The sequence below is a fragment of the Cyclopterus lumpus genome, chromosome 11, assembly GCF_009769545.1.
Source record: "Cyclopterus lumpus isolate fCycLum1 chromosome 11, fCycLum1.pri, whole genome shotgun sequence".
Classification (NCBI taxonomy): Eukaryota; Metazoa; Chordata; class Actinopteri; order Perciformes; family Cyclopteridae; genus Cyclopterus; species Cyclopterus lumpus.
Window position 1 is genome coordinate 11,817,026 of NC_046976.1, and position 19,146 is coordinate 11,836,171.

The 19,146-nt window shown below is 40.9% G+C and overlaps 1 protein-coding gene across 1 annotated transcript in view; it reads left to right on the plus strand.

Moving 5' to 3' along the window:
- The window catches only part of rapgef5a (Rap guanine nucleotide exchange factor (GEF) 5a), a 42,198-nt gene continuing 23,052 nt past the window's right edge, over positions 1 to 19,146 (plus strand). Inside the window, 8 exon segments of the mRNA XM_034545786.1 lie at positions 1 to 382; positions 8,058 to 8,108; positions 9,820 to 9,926; positions 10,467 to 10,588; positions 11,606 to 11,783; positions 16,192 to 16,273; positions 16,408 to 16,456; positions 16,607 to 16,680. Coding sequence (XP_034401677.1) covers positions 239 to 382; positions 8,058 to 8,108; positions 9,820 to 9,926; positions 10,467 to 10,588; positions 11,606 to 11,783; positions 16,192 to 16,273; positions 16,408 to 16,456; positions 16,607 to 16,680 — 807 coding nt within the window. The 5' untranslated portion in view covers positions 1 to 238.

Genomic DNA, 19,146 nt, shown 5'->3' on the forward strand with positions numbered 1-19,146 from the left:
CTGAGGACTAGGGCGCGTGAGCCATTGGGTGGAGCAGCAACGTCGCGTGCTGCGGCTTTCATTCAGTAGGTCGTTCGAGCTGCGCGCGGTTCGGTTGCAGATGCAGGTCGCTGCGTGTGAGCGCGAGGCGGAATATGGCGAACGAGCACGGGCGGCGGTGCGCCTTGTGAGGATACCGTAGACACCCGGAGCGGTGGCGGGCGGCAGCTCGAGGACAGACAGGAGACGGAAAGGAGCCATGGAGGACTCGGAGCCCGCAGAGGACGGCTTGCTCGCGGGCTTGCGATGGAACCGGAGCGCACGGGACCAGGCTCAGTTGAAACACAAGATCCGGGATCTGCCAGGGTTACTCAAGCACGGGCTGCACCTGCGGAAGAAGAGCGTGAGTATTTCAAACCGACCGCTGACTGACTGTCCGTCCTTCCGTGTGTTGTGCTTGAGCAACACCAGCAACGGCGGGCGGGTTTTTACCTTTTCAACCGCGAGGTTCGCCGACACCGCTCTGTGCCGCGAGGCTTGTTTCGTAACCCCGTCACGACTCAGGTGTTTTCATTTTGTTACGAGCATTACTGTCGCAGAGGCTGTGTGTGTGTGTGTGCGCGCGCGCGCGTGTGTGCTCGCGTGCTACATCCATAATAACTAGATTTGCTGTTGGACACCATACCTTCACACTCTGGTAGTCAAGGCAACACTACTACCCCCCCTCCACACACACACACACACACACACACACACACACCACACCACACACACTCACCCCCAAACATTAACATACATAGGCCTACACTAAAACATTCTGATTGTCTGAATCTGTTTTAAAAATTTTTTCAATTAGGCTCTGTTTTGTTTATAAATATGTAAAAACGGTGAAAACCCAAGTTATGAAATCTCAAGGTGATGCCTACCTTCAAATGTCTTTTTTTTTTAACCCACCATCCACAACTCCAAGATATTCAGTTCAAACTGATATATAACAGAGAAATGCTGAACATTCTCACATTTGGAATGTTATTTGTTATACAAATTGTTTCATCTCTATTCTGTAATAAAACAAATCTTCCAGTCCAAATGGGGCAAACGTGTAGATCTATCATCAAAAATAGACATCTCGTAGGTCCTCTGGTTCTGTTTTGTGACAATTGGTCTAGTAAGCGGTAAATAAATGTGTGTGACTCGGAGATGTGGAACAAACTCACCTGACAAGCCAAAATATCTGCTCGCAGTGTCAGCTCTGCTCATCTTCATCATCATCGGTGGCAGACAGGAGAAAATGTGTCCCTGATTGACTCTGTGGGAATCAGGGACAGAGTGCCAACACAGTCCCACTGGTGCCAAATGTGCTAAATATATGCAACATTTGTGATGAAAAGCCACTTTGGGCTGAGGAGGTGAGCAGTTTATGTCGTGTTGCAATTTGTTATTTTAAGTGATGTTAAAAGGGATAACATTTTGAGGCTGCTCAGTGTTCTTGTTACCTGTCTGATTAATACGATTAACAAACTAACCATAGGTAATCCTATAGTGAACCGCAGAACAGAATATGCAAATATGAAAGTCTAAATTGAGACCACACTAAAAACATTATAATGAAACCATAAGGAATAGATTAGATTCCTATTGACTATTACAGATGTGTCAAAAAGTTACACCAATCACGTAAGAAGCAGGATCAACACTCGAAATAGTAAAAAGGAGGGAACACTGTAGATGTATAACAATTTAGAATGTTCCTTCTTGCATCTTCATCTAACTTAGTGTGCACGTGTGCATGCGTGGGTGTGCATGTGTGGGTGATGAGGCGTGGGTAAGCAGTGTAAAGGTATGGCTGTTCTGTGCAGACTGGTTCTCTTCAGACACTGGCAGTTGGCTTTGCTTCACCTGGGGCACACACACTCAAACAGAAACACTCTTGTTTTTATTAATTGGAAATGCGCAAAAAAAGAAAACGGTGACCCAATCTCAAATCACAGCATCTTCTCTAGAGGTGCACACCTGAACACCGGCACACCTTTTTGGTTGTTGTTCCATGCAGAATATTGGGCGTTTTTATTTTTATATTTGGAGCTTTGTCAAAGTGCCAAACATCTGACATAAGCAGGTTTTCACATTACTTTGTGTGTTTATTTGATGTTCACCGACAGCTGATGAAGTGAATTGAAACTGTTGTGTTGCACTCAGCCATCTGTCGCCTTTGGTTCCAGCCTGCAGCAGCCTAACCTTTGAGAATATTGTCTTACACTATTCTCTGTTGTGACTTGCTCTGGTATTGCTCCTTTAAAGGAAATTACTTTTTGACTTTTAGTACACAGGGCAAGGAAAGGCAAGTTTATTTGTATAGCACATATCAACAAGGGCTTCACATAAAACCATTAAAAGCATCAAAACACAATGCAAAAGAAAACACGATTTAAAAAACCCATTAAGAACATTCATTAAAACATTTAAAACAGTCATAAAGCAAGAAATAGAATAAAAGTTGCAATGCAGTTAAAACAAATACAATGCAGTAGTGAGATGCAGAAATTGATAGATATCCTTGAATCTGTTCAATTAAAGGCACCAGCCAACAGAAAAGTCTTCAAACTGGATTTAAAGGAGTTGAGGGTGTCAGAAGACCTGCAGCTTTCAGGGACTTTGTTCCAGATATGTGGAGCAGAAAAACTGAACGCTGCTTCTCCACGTTTAGTTCTGAAAGGTGCTAATGTACAGTAGCCACGCTGAAGAGGTTTACACCGTGAGAACGTGGCTAGTTTTCTTTCCTCAGCTCCAATGCTCAGATTTGAGAGCCACTTAATGGTCAGAGTCCCTTACGGATACATATGTGCTGTGTACTTCACGTCAGAGTAAATCATACGAGTAGAAGCCCACTGGTGAGGAAATGTAGTAGAGCAATTTACAGACTCATGAAGAATCTTGGTGCATCCGCTGTAATCATGCCATTTTTTTTATCTGACTACACACTGGACCTTGTATTGCTGCCTCCAGATGATATCAGAATTAACATTTCTAAATGACATTTGGATGAGTATTGTAAGTAACACTTAATGTGACTGTTATTTGTGAAGTTACAGCTTCTAGTGGACTGAAATGTGAACACAAACAGAGACTAATGCTACCTTGGCACACAAGCACTGTACAGTTCGTTGCTCAACCGTATCATTCAGGCTGTAAAATGAGATTATTACAGTCATAATGTAAGCTGGAAGACTTTATGAACACTGTCTTGGAGCATAGTTGATGATATTCGTCTGAAGATTATCTCATTTCTGCATTATACATCCAGCAAAACAGTGGCTTGTGATGTGTTTTTTATGTCTGCCAGCAATATTTCACATCCGTAACTGCATTATGCATTGAGATAAGAAAGATGAAAAGGCAAGTGAGGGGTGGATAAAGAGAGAGAGAGAGAGATAGATGTTCAACATACACATTCAAACACTCTCATGTATAAACCTACACACATAGAACCATCTGACTGGATTAGCAGAGTGAGAAGTATGCTAATATACTTCCAAACTTTCTGAACAACTTAAATTAAGTTTATAGATAAAAGAAAAAAATACACAATAAAGCAATGAAGTATATTCAGAATTAGCAAATGCTAATAATACATGAAAGAAAACAAAAGAACAAAGACAATTTGTTTGCAGCAATCATTAATAACTTACCAAAATGCTTAAATACTCAGTTTTCTAACCAGCAAATGTTCAGTGGAGATACTGCCACTACACTGATTTATTTTCAGTTGATCGATAACTCCTGAAATGATCTGTTATCAATAAGTATGCATCAATCACTGACGTGATGTAAGCCAAAGGTCAGGTAGGCGTTGTCTGGCAGGTGGGTTTCTTAACAGCTTTATTGTGTGTGAGTGTTTGCCTATTTGCGTGTGTCCATTGAGCCGTAGCTGCTTTGATGTCTCCATTTTGATGTCCCTGTATGACGAATCATTCGAGGAGTCGACAGGAGCTTAGTGTGAATACAAAGTGTGTGTGTGTGGGTGAGGACGCTTGCAAGCATACCGTCCTACGCCTCTTCACTGCTCAGCAATCTAATCTGAGTGTAATCCATTTCTTGCAGATAATGACCTCACTCTCTGCTGCTCTCTCTCAGCGCACTTTGAAGTCATCACGCAGATAAGCATGTCAGCATGTGCTCTCGCTTTATAGCTCTCATTCCTCCTCATTCATCCTCTCTTCTCCTCTGTCGCTCTCTTTCGGCCTCCGGTGTAGTGACAACAGTAGTATACCCGGTGATGGAGGAGCGCATGTTTGTGAGAAAAAAAATAAAGCACAGACGATGAGACTCGCAGAAACGTGGCCGGCAGACATGTCTTTCGTCGTGTGATACAGTATGAATGAAACTCCCCTGGAGATGGTGTGTCTTGACGCATGTTTGTGAAGAGCGATGATGGTGGAGAAACAAAGACCTCTCAAGAGAATTGTGTTCACCAGACCGGGAGACAAAGAGATAGAAAGATGAGATAGAGCGACCAAGACTAAAGAGAGAAAGAAGGAGCGAGAGTCAGTAAAAATGTATTTAGTCTGTGTGCTTGCCTGGCTGGTGTGCTCTACTTAACCCCCAGTCCAAACACTGCATGTCGTCACACACACAAACACAGAAAAAAGCTCTCATCTTTACTGATATCTCAGAGAACGTCCTCCCCGAGCTGGTGTTTTTCACAGCCACAAACTCAGCTCTTGAAAATGTTCTCCAGTGTGGAATAATGAGAAACTCCAGCCGTGCGTTTTATTGCAAATGGGAAAGAAATGTGCTCTTGGACTTTCTGTCACCCCCAGCTTTTTCTGTGATCTCTCATTTTAAATGATAATATTAGTGCTGCAACTGATGGTTACTTTCGAGAGATGTGCCTATATTCGGGTATTGCTCTGTTACTGACTTAAATAGCTGCATCGGGTATTGAATACCATTATTTTAATGAATAACGATTCAGTACATTGTTTACAATTTGTTTTACAATGTTGAGAGCCATGTTTATAATTTCCTGAAACCAAGATGGCACTTTCACACTTCTTGTCTTGTGCTAGTAGGTTGATTTGGACAGAGCCACGCTCACTGTTTCCAGTCTTTATGCCTAGCATATGAGAGTGATATCAATTTCTGCTTTAACTTTCTGCAACAAAGCAAATATGTGTATGTGTTTTATATTGTGGAGAGTTTTAGAGGAGTGCTGTGAAACAGTTACTTTTTTTTAATTAGGTTTGTGTGCATGTGTGTATGCTCGCTTGCATCTGTGTGTGAGTCGGGTGTGACATCCCAGACAGTATCATCGCTCGAATGAGGATCACACGCACTGCTCTGCATCTCTATAATCATCTTTTTCATTTTCTTGCAACTCAAAGGCCTGCGTTCCTCTCCCTCTCTGCCTTTGTCTCACTCACCTCTTCTCTTTTTTACAATTACGATTAAAATGATTTCACTGCCTCGTCTCTCTCCCGCTCCATCTGTCATGCTCATATCCCCTGTTATGTATTCATAGACTGTTGGGATTTGTTCAGCCTCCCTCTCTTCTTTCTCCTCTTGCGCGTCAACTTATTTATATTTCCTCATCTACATTCATCTTCCGCTGTTGCTTTGGTGCTTTTTATTTGTTCCATCATTTGATCTCTCCGTATATCTCACTCTTCGTCATCGGGCGAAAGGACGACAAAGACTTCTAGCACAGGCTCAGCTTCCCTTAAAAAACTTACTGAGCTCACAGACCGGTTGCACTACTATTGCAGAAGGTTCTTGCTTGGCAGTTGAATAGCTCTGCATTGCAATAAGAAAACAATGGCTTGCATCCCCCCGCGACCCTAATGAGGATAAGCGGTATTGAAAATGGATGGATGGATGGATGGCTTGCATCCAAGCTGTTCCTTCATGTTTGTTAAAAGAGTGTTCCCTCATTCATTTTGGTGCAGCTTTTGTCGGCATTACCTGAATGAAGTGCAATGAATTATTCTCTTTTGTTGCACTTGTCGCGACTTGCTGAGTGTGGTGGTTGTTGGCTCTCCGCTGCTATGTGTTGTGAAACACCATGCACCATGCACCATGCACCATACACCATGCACCATGCACCATGCAAAATGCAAGACATAGCTAAAATAAAACAAGTGCACAAAAATTTGGTGAAGAACATAAATAAACACACACATACTGCGTTTTGCTTACATCTATGGTTTATGGTGTTTTGCCTGCTCGGAGAAACGGACAGCGTTGTGGTGCATGAAAGCTTCATGAGTAAAAACACCTGTGACCTCTGGCTTAAAAAGAAGGATCAGTCTCAATATTGCTTAATACCGATCAGTTATTAATGCCTTTATTTGCCCCTGATACCGATCTTTGAGATTGGATCAACGTCCATAAACAATAATGAAGCTGTATTGTTCTAAGACTGTATGCAAATACAAAATTAATGCTTAGTTAAAATCTACAAAATAGTTTCACTTTGTTATTTTTAAACCTTTGCCTTTGCTTTGTTGAAAATAAGCCTTCTCCCAGTTTAACGTTCTGCTGGAGACAGCAGCAGGTTTTTCTCCAGGATTATTCTGTATGTTGCTGCATTCATTTTAACCTCTAACTTCAGAGGGTTCATAGGTCTGCTGCAGAAAAGCATGCCGCATAACACTGCCAGGACCAGACATTTAGTAAGATGGTGGAAAAGATCCATGTTGGTCTCGCCTTGACAATTTGGCACTTTTCAAAAGCAAAGATTTATTTAAAAACGTCACGTCACAGGAGGAAAAACACAAGTGTAAATAACATAATTAATGATGACTGAATTCCATGGAGCTGCCTCTGTTTTATGGTGCTGCTGTCAAGGCTCACTGGGGCTCTTGAATATATCAGAGCTCCATTAATGGTGTTAGCACCTGTGTTTTGTCTACTACTGATGGGTGAGAATGTCTGCTGTGAAAAAGGCAAGCAGTTGACTAGCCAGCTATTGGAAACTGCAGATACAGGTGCATTCAACCTAAACTCTTTGTCACACCTTGATTACACAGAAGTGATCTCTCCATTTAACCTGTGATAAGGTGTGTCAGTGTGAAGGTGGTAAATATTCATGCACACAGTCATTCTTTGCTTTATGTTGATTTAATTTGGATTGTTCACTTTGACTTCAAAGGGTCTTTGTTCGTTGATCAGTGTCATAAAACCTCTTGAAGCCACAGTGGATCAGTGTTGTAAAACAATAAAACATTAAAGAGAGTTCAATATTTTTGAGACACTGTAAAGTTTTCCCTACGTGCCAGATTTTTAGATGTTAAGTACTGTAGTTCAATTTAAGCTGGTACAACATCACTACTTTATCAATGCTGTCATTTCACATTAATTTTGTATTTGAGTTGAATAATATTGGAGTCTATGAGTTTATCTTCAAGAATTATTAACTGAGTTTGAAAATGGTGCTATGAAACATATGAAGCAAGCTTTTAAATCATCAGCAGATAAACTAAGACGAGGTGTTACTCAATTGGATCACGTCGTATTACACTGCAGTGAAATCTTTGTGATCGAACACTGACAATCAATTTGAATCTGTTTTACGACATTAGCTGTGTTGAAACGATGTCATCACGCTCCTCTGGCACCATGATAATCCAAAAAGATTACAAGTTTATTTCCTGATGGGGGAAGTGGAGGTGACGATGCCCAGGGCAAAGACTGCAACATGACAATAGAAGAGATGTATTATGCTGACTGGTATATTGTGACAGTTGAACTAATTGCACAGGTGTGAGGAAGTTGAATTTATTACAGTTGTTGTACTGGTTATGTATTGGTGAGTGCTTGAGTGAATAGGTGTCCCTGTTTAAAGCATTTAGGTCAGATAATCATCAAACACTTTATCATTAATTCAGTTTGGCAAAGTGTAATGCAGGGAAGTAGTTGTTCAAAGGTTGTTGCTGCTGTTGGTTTAAACAAAACCTGACTAATGGTGAAACTGGTCTTTCTCATTTTAGTGTCTTGTTTGTTCAATGTATTTACAGTGTGTGTGTGTGTGTGTCATTGTATGTTGGCTCTGACAGCTTGTGTGTATTGTGTTTCAATAGCAATCACCTGACACTATCCCCGGACCGAGCACTGGACCTACAGTACACAAGGTAAGGGAACACACACACACACACACACACACACACACACACACACACACACACACACACACACACACAGAGGTGTGTTTGTTTAACCCCAATACAGGTGACATCAGTGGTGATATTAGTGTGGGCTTTTTACAAGCTAGTTTCACCAACTACACACACACACATTCTCAGGGAGAGTCACATGACATGCATCACTATAACTTTGACACGGCCTTAGGGCTTACATATCTCACTGGAGAATATTTATCTTTGAACATAGAAAACATGAGCTGAAGAACCAAAAAGAAAAAACATCATGGAAGCTTGGATGCTGCTTATTTTTGTGCACTGCTGTTACCCGTATGCCAAAAACTCTTTACGTCTGCTTGGTTGTTTGTTGCTCCGCATTATTCTTTTTCATATCTTGCCTCAAAGAAAAGGTTTATATCCTGATATTACATAAAGCAGTGTGACGCTGGTACAACGCCTTGCCTACGAGCACCTTTCCAGCAAGATTATTGCAAAAATGAGTCCAGGTAAAAATTCAATGAATTAAACTGGATTTGTCTGCAATACTTTGAATATGACAATGACAAATCAGTACCGAAACATAACTTTAATGTTTCCTGATAAGACAAACCCAGTGATTATGTTTACAGTCAATGTTTATTCCCAAAACACAGTGTCTCTTGGCACATTATGTTACAAACCGTCGGGAAAAGTGCAAAACCATCTGCAAAAATGTGCATTGTGTCAACTATGTGCTTTAGGGGTTGCAGGTGCTTCCTTTTGTATGTGCTAAACAAAAATAGAGACCCACCCGTCAGCCATATTTGAGCAGGACTACGATATTACCAGGGGAACGCATGTAATATAGAAATAACCCCTCAGGTCTATGTTTTGTACAGCTCATTTGCGCGGGACAAGCAATGTATGTATTGCACTCAGATTTACTGACATTATGCCTCGTACAACTGTTGGTCTCCATGCTGTGTAGCAAAATGAGCCCCCTGAGTTTGCAGTCAAAATGCTGTTTAAACTTGTTGTATATAATTGCCAACGCAGCCTCCACAATTCTCGACTGGGAAAGTGGCAAAAAGGCATTGGAGTAAACAAAAAACCTTGCAAGAAAAAAAAGAGAGCACAATATGCTGATTTTGCATAGGACTTATATTATCACATGACCTCTCTGTTTGGCGAAATACAGTACAATATTGTGTGGGGGAATTTTTACTTGACAAATTATGAACATGGCAGATTTGCATGGGACTATGATCACTAATGAACTCCACAAACATCCCGTTGCAATACATTTATCCCATGCATACCATCCTAATATATAAGTTATAATGAGTGCAGTCTCCTGCAAAATATGCTTCCATGAGGAAGTCTCTCATGTTGTAACATAATGTGCATGGAGCCTCGTCTGTCACATGTAACTGTGATTATGAATGAAACCGAACAAGCAGCCCTTTTAAACAGCCTGATTGTAATACGGTCTATACCTTAGCGTCAATAGTGGGATTCTTTCATCGTGTGTAGACACAGTCAATGTTTCAATCCTCAGGGGGAAAGAGATGGAGCTATCCTTGTCAATGACAGCATGTAGCCACACTACCTCTCTGCAGTCTCAGAAATAATGTTGAGATACGAGTTTTTGTCATTTTCCTCGCATTTGTTCATTTTTTTTTGTGTTCAGATTCTGAAACAAATGCTTCTCTGTGTGCGTCAGTCATGTTCCCAGAGTTTTCCATGTGCTGGTCGCGCTGTGAGGAATGCCTTCGTCTCTCATGGACCATACCCGGCTAAAGACAAGATACACCTGGCCAGAATCATACGGTACACTTGTCTCTGTGTTTGTGTGTCTGTCTGTGTGCAGAGATGAATTGATGTATCTGGCTAAGCATGTACTCTGACTCGCCAGTCACTGTTGAGCCCTGTTCTGATTGGCCAGTCAAGTTGTTTATGCAGTAAGACGAAGCGTGACGTAGACATTTTATAGCAGAGCACAAGATGCTCCAGGAATACATGCACTCTCATGCAATATACTGTACATACAATGAATACAGATGCATGCAAAGACCATGTGAACATCTGGACACAAATATAAATAGGTACTCTTAACAGTCATCGCACATACCCACACAAACACACACACACACACACATGCACACGCACAAGTAGTTTATCCTTGGGGAAAGCAGACGGAAAGTATTCAATGTATTCAAAGGAAAAGGCTTAGGGAGAACTAATGATTAATCAATGGATATTGATTAAATAAAAAAAGACAAGCTTTGTGCTGAGGGAAGTTGTGTGTGTGTGTGTGTGTGTGTTTATCATAACAATGTGCTTGTGTGCTGGAAATGTGTATTCTAACAGGCGCAGCTACGTGGGTGTGGAGCTGGTGCAGTGGCTGTGTGAGCAGTGTTTGTACGTGCGCTGCCGGACCACTGCTGTGCGCATCTGGCAGGTGCTGCTGGAACTGGGAGTCCTGCTATCTGGTAAAAACAACAAACACACAAACACACACGCATTCACAAACACACTAACATAACTGGAGGTTGCAGTATGCCTCAAAATGCATAGTCACCTTCCAGTGACATTGGCTACAGCTCATCAGTTAATTTCAAGCGATGAGTTCACTGCACTTCATTGTAAAGAGGGCATACTATTTAATGCTTGTTAGTGTTTCTTTGAATAAAGAGCAAACCGGATCACCTTGAAGCTGCCTGCTTTTGGACATTTGCTCAGGTGCAGTTCTTCTGTCTAGCTAATCTTCCATAATGGATACAAAGAGTTTATCCAGATGTTTGTTGTCCACAATGTCTCTATTCTTTCTCTAGAACTAAAACAAGTCTGCTATAAACCACCAACGTATGGTTTTCATCATTTATTTTAAATGTATCTATGTATTTAAATGACTCCAATTTCACTGCACCAATATAAATACAAGTAATGCACGAAGCATTGCTTCTCCTGGCTCAAATCTTTACACAAATTCAAAATAAAAATAAAAATGTAATTATATTAAATTAAATATGTAATATTTAAATGAATACATCAATTTAAATATTTAAATTTAAATGTATAAAGATGTAATGAATAAAATAAATCTGACCCAGTTTTAAATGGCTGTTGAATTGGGTTGAATAGTATTGGGTATTGCTTAACAAATTCATATCTCTTCTTTGTGGGTACAAAGATCAACAACTTGAAGACTTTAAGTCTTGTGAATGTGAATGATGAATACTTACGTCTTCATACACTGTGTACATCTATGTACATTTGCACTCATGCATCATTCTTCACTTATTGATTATGAAAAGTGTAGATGTTCCTGTAATGACCTCTTTATAAACAGTGTACCTTCATCAGGTATTATTATCTGTTGTTGCCCACACACCTGATGAAGACCCCATTTCTTAAATTACTCACAAATGATCACCGTTAAATGATAAAAGGGATATACGAAGCTGCTACTTCTCACTTTTCTTTCTCTGTGTCTATTCTTTCTCCAGTAGACCAGCGGGTGATGTTTTCAGATTCCAACTCTTATTACCAGTTCAGCTTTGAGGAGTGTGACTCCGCCTCCTGTGACTTTCGCTCCAATGAGGGGGAGTGGCCAGAGGCGGTTAGGCTCCTCCTTCAACTTGCCCCGTACATCCAGTTTCGCTCTGGAGGCGGAGCCAACAGCCCGTAAGTGTGCAATAATACCTGATTGCTGATTGATAACGGTGATTGATGTTGATGACAAGGTAAAACAGCAGCTAAATACAAGCGTACACAGTAATATGAATATTGATATAAATATTATATTATAAATATATTTCCATCATTTTGTTTTAACAACATTGCACTGTACACTACATTTGGAGAGAGATTGTAACATGTCGAATATGCAATATTTTCCTAAATCTGATTGGTTGTTTGAATTTTTACATAAATAGTGACAACTCAAATAGATGAACATATGGATGGATTTAGTGGTTAGTGGTTTTCACTGTTGTTACTGGGTCCCTGTTATTAGAGCCGGCATGTTAAACTGTTGCAGAATGTTGAGCATAGTTAATGGTGAGCGTGACTCCGTTGATGATCTCCATCGACCTGAACTTGAAGCTAGTTGCTCTAAAAAAAGATATAAGTCAAAGTGACAGTGTTCCCATTTTGATATATGATTGAGGTCATTTGTCTGTGATGTTTTTATATGAAAAGTGACAAGTCAAAGGGTTTGATTTGGTGGAAGTGTGGACGTGCACGCTCACACATACACACTTTCTCCAAAGATCATCCCCAAATCCCAGCTCGAAACTTAATTTTTATTCAGTGTTTTAAATCCTAAATCTAATGCACAAATGACTCATGATGTGAACACACACACACACACACACACACACACACACACACACACACACACACACACACATGCAGAGTGGTGTCAGCTAGGGTTCCCAGCTTTTCTGCTCCTGTGTGTGAGATTCCTGCTGAGGCTGCCACTGAACTCAATCTGTCACTCAGAGAAAGAGATGGAGACGGGTAACGAAAAATATAGCGTATATATGGAGAGCAAAGGAACAAGAGCACACGTCAACACATTCATCACTTCAAAAAGTGTGTTTATAGACACCAGGGAGAGAGCAGAACAGCGAGGGGAATTGAATGTCATACTTACTAATATGAATCTCATGTAACATTCTGTACGCACCGGTATGTTACTTTCTATATCGTGCAAGCCATGCAGTTAGTGGCACTCCACCCAAGCGTGCAGAGGAATGGGTGGAAGAGATGGTGGTTATTGAATTGACAAACCTGAGGAGTCTGCATGAATGTATCATGTTGTGTTTTGTTCATGTATTCTCAGTCAGTCATATGAAGGGATGTATATTTTGTAGGTTTTTAATCAAAGCGACATCTGAAAAATTGCTGCTGTTTTATTTTCACAGATTAGACACAGATGATATTATGCATTCAACATTCTCACTCGTCTGTCACTTTATCCCGGCTGCTTTCTATGTCTCTCTTTGACTGGCGCATAATTTCTCTGCAGGCACCCTCCCTTCTCCCTCGACTCTTTGTAGCTTTGGGGGGAAACTCCTGATGTAGCTGCTTCCAAAAAGACTTTACGATGCATTGGTTATTACAATAATCCATTGGTTAATGCTGATTCTTGATTCCTGTTGTTGAAATTGTAAAAAGGAGACCGCATTACCAGAGGGCTAATACAATGCAGTAATTTAAATAAAATCCTGGCAGTGTGCACTGTCTAAACCTGCCCGAAATGTTTGTTTAACCACCAACCACGCTTACGGCTTCTTGTTTTTCTTGGGTCGCTGAGCCAATAATGAAATGTTAACCAATGCTGTTATAAATATGTCAGATTTTATGTATGCCTCTTATCTTCAAAGAAAGTGCGCACGTTCTTAACCTGTGTTGTTAACAAATTGTAGGAATGCACTATTTTTGAAGGTGCTGCATCACGATTGTAAGCGCTGCCGTGTGTAACTGATGCTCATGCTCCTCCTGAATTATGCCTCCCCGTCTCTTTCTGTAGTTTAATCTAATGAGGCAAGCATTACATTTATACTGATGACTTGATAGGGCAACATAGCTGACTGTTAGGCCTCCTGCTGGTGATTTCTACTTTAGTGAAGCCGAACAACAACACGCGCGTCTAATTAAATGGGTTATCTCCTCCGCATCAGGTGTAGAAGATGTTTCTGCATGAGTGTCATTATTCAGTTTGTGTCAACACTGCCAGCGTGTCTCAAGTTGATTAGTTTATTGTTCATTGTTCACTGCAAGAATCTTCTGAATGATAACTGTCTCTCCTCTCCCTCTCCCTCTCCTCCTGTCTCCATCTGAATGCAATTCTTTTTCAATTTACTGAGCTTTATTGGCAAGAAAGTATGGCTGTCTGATTCTCTCTGTTCCTCTATGTCTCACAATACAGTAAGGGCAAAACTTGCATATATAGTGCTTTTTAGAAGAGCGGTGTAAGGAGAGGGCATTAAAGTTTAACTATGAAAAGATGTCCTGCACACTACCCCTGTAGCAAATCCACATTTGTTCATTTAAAGTTAAGTCCATGTCAAGTTTAGATTGTCTGAGTGTGAACTGATCACTGTCTCGCACACTAAACTCAATGCACTGATTTCATTCTTTTTCTGTACAGTATATCAGTTGCATAAAACGTCACACGTTACATTTAGATCACAACCACATGTGCATTTGCAGTAGACTAGAGTATGTATTTGCATTTTTCTTGCTTCAGGAATCTAGTTCAAATAGGTTAGTTTAACTGGGATCTGTTCTGGTAAATCCCCGAACATGACTCCAACTAGCAGCCTTTGTAGGCACTCATCACAATAATTCTCTTTCAATACTGTTCTGCGCTGCTTAATGATTGGTGACACACCTCCCACTGTGCCTCTCCTCCAGCTCTGGTATATTCCGGGTCACGGTGAGTCACCAAATTGCCAAACGAATGGCGGCTAAAGAAACCTAATGACCCTGATGAGAATCACTGTAGCATGATGAGACTAGACTTCGTCCATCTCACAATCCACCAATGGACAACAAAAGATAGGATTCCCCAGCATTAAACCGCATTGACAACGTGATAACTTGCCCTCTTTGAGATGTTTTAGCATCAGTGGGAAGATATCGTTTTTATTGCGACAGTAAAAATATGGTATTTTCACACTCCTTAAGGCATCTATTGGTCTACCTGCCTCCCTCTCCCTCCATCCGTGTCAGAGCCAATAGCTGAAGTGTCAGGCTGTGGGCTACATGTTATCACCATCTCCCCCGCTTCTGCATCTATCATTCCCTTATCAGATTAAAGTGAACACACACACACACACACGTATACACTCGCAGTCCGCGGTGCTTCATCTTCTTTCCTTCACAATTCTTACTCGTGCCACTGGGATCTGTTGATAAAATCCAAATTGTATGCAAATTGATGTGTGTGAATTTGTGTGTGCATGCTTGAGAAATAGCGTGTGTGTCTTTTGTGTGGGGGTGAGGCAGTGTGTGGGAGACCAATCTAAACAGTGGTTTTGTAAGAGAACATATTAGATATATGCCCTCGGGTGCAGTCTGCCACTCTCTAGAACCTCGTATTATTGCTGTGGGAATAACGCATGGTGTTTACCCCAAAACAACTACCTGTTTAAACAACTCACAACGCATTCATTGTCAACACATTCACACACACACACTCACACACACACACACACACTCACATACACACACAGAAAACGACACACAAACACACACACACACTAACATCAATAGAAGGGTGTATCTGGGAGCTATTTTAAAAGAAACCACATGAAAGAGAGAGGGGGGTTGCAGAGGAAGATGCTCCATACAAAGACATGTGAGCAGTGAAGAACTAGAAACTGAGGAAAATAAAGCAGTAGAAAAACATTCACACAGAAATATATTTATCACGTCTAAAGCTGCAATGTTAGATGTGTTGGTTGTATTTTCAATTAATCGCATAACATGTTAGATCACATTTCCCGAAACCCAAAGTTACGTTTTTTGGTACACTTACTTATTCAATGATGTAAACAGGTCATTTAAGTTTAAATAATTTACTAAATGTTCAGATCTAATTATGTTGCATTACATTAAAGATGCTTACTACAATATTTAACAACCATTTATCATTATATATCCCCCTCATCTTTTAATTCTTTTTGCAATCAGATTTACTACTGGTTTGGTCTCTGAGGAACCAGTAAGGAACCACTGGGTTCTGTAAGATCTCTTTTATTTTGATACAAGTTTTTCCTCAGACAAAGGGTGGGAATAAAAAAAGTGGCTTCTATCCATTGAAGTCAATTTGACTACAGACTCGCTGAAGAAATGTTCTCAGGTAACAACATCCAGCTTAGACGTACGTGTGCTTATAGGCTGTAGTTCTTTTCTGGTGATACCAGGGGGCAGCGTAGAGAGAACCAAAGTTCTTAATGCACATGTCATTAAAGCTGTGTGTGTGTGTGTGTGTGTGTGTGTGTGTGTGTGTGTGTGTGTGTGTGTGTGTGTGTGTGTGTGTGTGTCTGTGTGTGTGTGTCTGTGTGTGTTTGTACCCAAGGTCAGAGGAGGACTCTGAAGGCAACAGGGACATCTGCAGTGAGATTCTCCAGATGAAAGCTCTTGAAAGGCTCACTTCTACGGTCAGTGTGTTCACGTGTGTCTGGAGATTGGTAGATACAGCATCATAGTGCTGCTTCATTAGAGTGTGTTTAATTGATCATTTATAGCTTGTACATTTTTGCATATTATCATTTGACACGTCTTTCTCCAACAGGTACAATGTGAGTTGGCTGCTGCTCTTGCCCGAAAGACTCGCAAAGCTTGTAAGTGTACGTTTAGCATGAGTGTGTGTACTTTCATGAGAAGTTGTTGTTGGTGTGTTTTTTATTTAAAAAGAGAGAACATGGAGTGACAAAAGTAGCATCATGATATCTGTCATACATAACTTGATTATGCTTGTGGTTTGGTTGCAGTGTCAGAGCAGGACTCTGAAACGACGGAGACGAGCCAACAGGAACCACAGACACTCAGCGAGGAGAGCAGCCCGGTAACACACACACACACACACACACACACACACATATAAAAGCATACTCCAACTTACCATATACAAAATAACGTCATTATTTTATTTTATTTTGTCCACAACCCCTGATCCTTCATTTCCAATCCAATATTTATGTTCCTGGGTCATCTGGACAGTGAATAATCTTTTTAAGTAGACCTACAATATAGTAATAGTAAAGTAAATCCAATTTAGCGTAGAAATATTCCTGATACCCCCAAGTATTAAATAAAGCTTATAATTTAGTACAATAGCAGTGGAGATAGTAATGTTTGGAATTGTTGGGATAGTTTGGATCTTTTGAAGTGGGATTATATGAGGTACTCATCCATAGTCAGGGTATTACTACAGTAGACGCACCCCAGTTAGAGAAGCAACCCCCACCGCAGCAAAGCAATGAACTGTGGGCAGGAACGTCAGCAAAATGGATTTTACCCCATCATTTTACAAATTATAATAATTTTCAGGTGGCTTTGGCAAGAGCACACAAAGGCTTCAGTTCCCCATCTCCTGGCAGAGTAAAGTAAAATATTATAAATATAGCGACCATTTAAGGTGATATTGATTGTTTTAGGTGGGCCTTTCTTTTAGGAGGCTGAAATACTTGTTTCTTCTGTTCCCTGTCGACAGCTGCACATTGCTTTGCTCATGTGCGGTAACTCTTGTCTGCTTCGCCAAGCCTATAAAACGTGGAAGTTGCATAAAGACGACACACAAGATATGCATGGACATAAACGTATATTTAATTGCCACCAATAGACGTTTCGAGCATAAAGCTCTTCTCCAGATGCCTATAAAACGTTGCTGAAATACATGCACAGTGGTTGTTGTTTTCAACCAGTGCCAGCACACGCATGCTGTCCTTGTGAATAGCATGATTTAACAGAGCGGGATGGTATTTCTTTTACATGCTGCTCCACAGCTAGCTTGGAAGAGGTTGTGTTTGAATAGGGCACAGTGAAGCCTTTTGACAGCCAACGTAACCAGATTGCTATAAACAAAGGGCTGGAGAAGGACCAGACTCAATGTGACCGACACATCTCCTCTCCAACACAGATTAGCTTTGGACATCCATAATAACTTGGCTTGTTCTGACTACCTTGCTCTCTGGTAAAGGTCACTGAGTGCAAGTTGTGTGTGCATGTGTGTGCGCGCCTCTATGAGGTGGCTGAATGTAGAAAATGAGGTCAGAAAGGAGTGCAGAGGAAGCCTGTTTGCTCACTGGTCCCATCTCTTTACAGCAGAAACCTCTTTTTCTCCATTAATAATGAATTCTCTGATTACACCAGAGATGAGGAGAGAAGAGGAGAACAGGAAAAAGAGAGTCTGTTCAAACACAATTACAGATACAGTACAACTTTGGAGTGCAACTGAAGAGTGATTTTCTCCTTTAAAATTATAGTTTGTTTTATGATTATAGGCCAGAAGTGTACAAAAAATAAGCACACATATGTTTTCGAGTTTATTATATAGTTTAGAGTAATTCTTTTGACATTTCTTTAATAAATATTGGAGTATATTGGAATGTGTTTGCAGCTTATTTAGATGTGGTAATAGTTGCTTTGTGGCTGTACATGACATTAATGGTCTTTCCTTTTAAATGTCAATACATCTTTTATCACAGCCATTTAGCATGTCATAGATATCAAACACAAGAGACCAAATAAAAATCAAGGATACAGTGGAAGATAAAGGGAGATAGATGGAGACAGACACACAATACAAACAATTGGACACAGACGGGTTTATCTTGGTGTGTTCTGTGTCCGGGACAGGACGTTGAACACAGGTTAACAGGAAGCAGTAGGGGACAGGGGGCTGTGGCTCTGACCTAGTGTGTGTGTGTGTTACCCTCTGTTAGAGCATGGCACCGTGGGATAGTTGAGCTCACAGGAAGGGTTCACTCTGAGCCAAATGAAATACCCCTCCTTCTCCCTTCTCCAAGGAAAACAAACAGCTCAGGCTGGCTGCCACCGGTGATAACCATCCTACTAGCAGCACCTTAGAGAGCGCACACACACACACACACACATGTTTTCTGTCACTTCGAAGGACAACGCCATTAGTTTATCCATTGTCCTGCAGCTCTTTTTATTCTCTGTCTGTTATATTTTTCTGTCTGTCTTTCTTTCTCTCCGTGTCTTTAGGTTTTAGTGTCTGCTGCTCTGGGTTTCTCGTTCCCTTTTTTAAGACATCACTGTCAGATACTCACATTTACACACTTCCTATCTACATCGACTGAGAGACACCACACACACACACACACAGCACACACTCTTCCCACACAGACACACTCCCGCCCACTTATGCTACTAATCACACACGCTCACTCTTTCTCCTCCAGATACTCTGACACGGAGCAGTCAGACTGAGACAAAGAGAGAAGTGCAATAGAGAAAGGGAATTACCAACTATAATAGATAAAAGGAATATGATATCAGGAAGAAT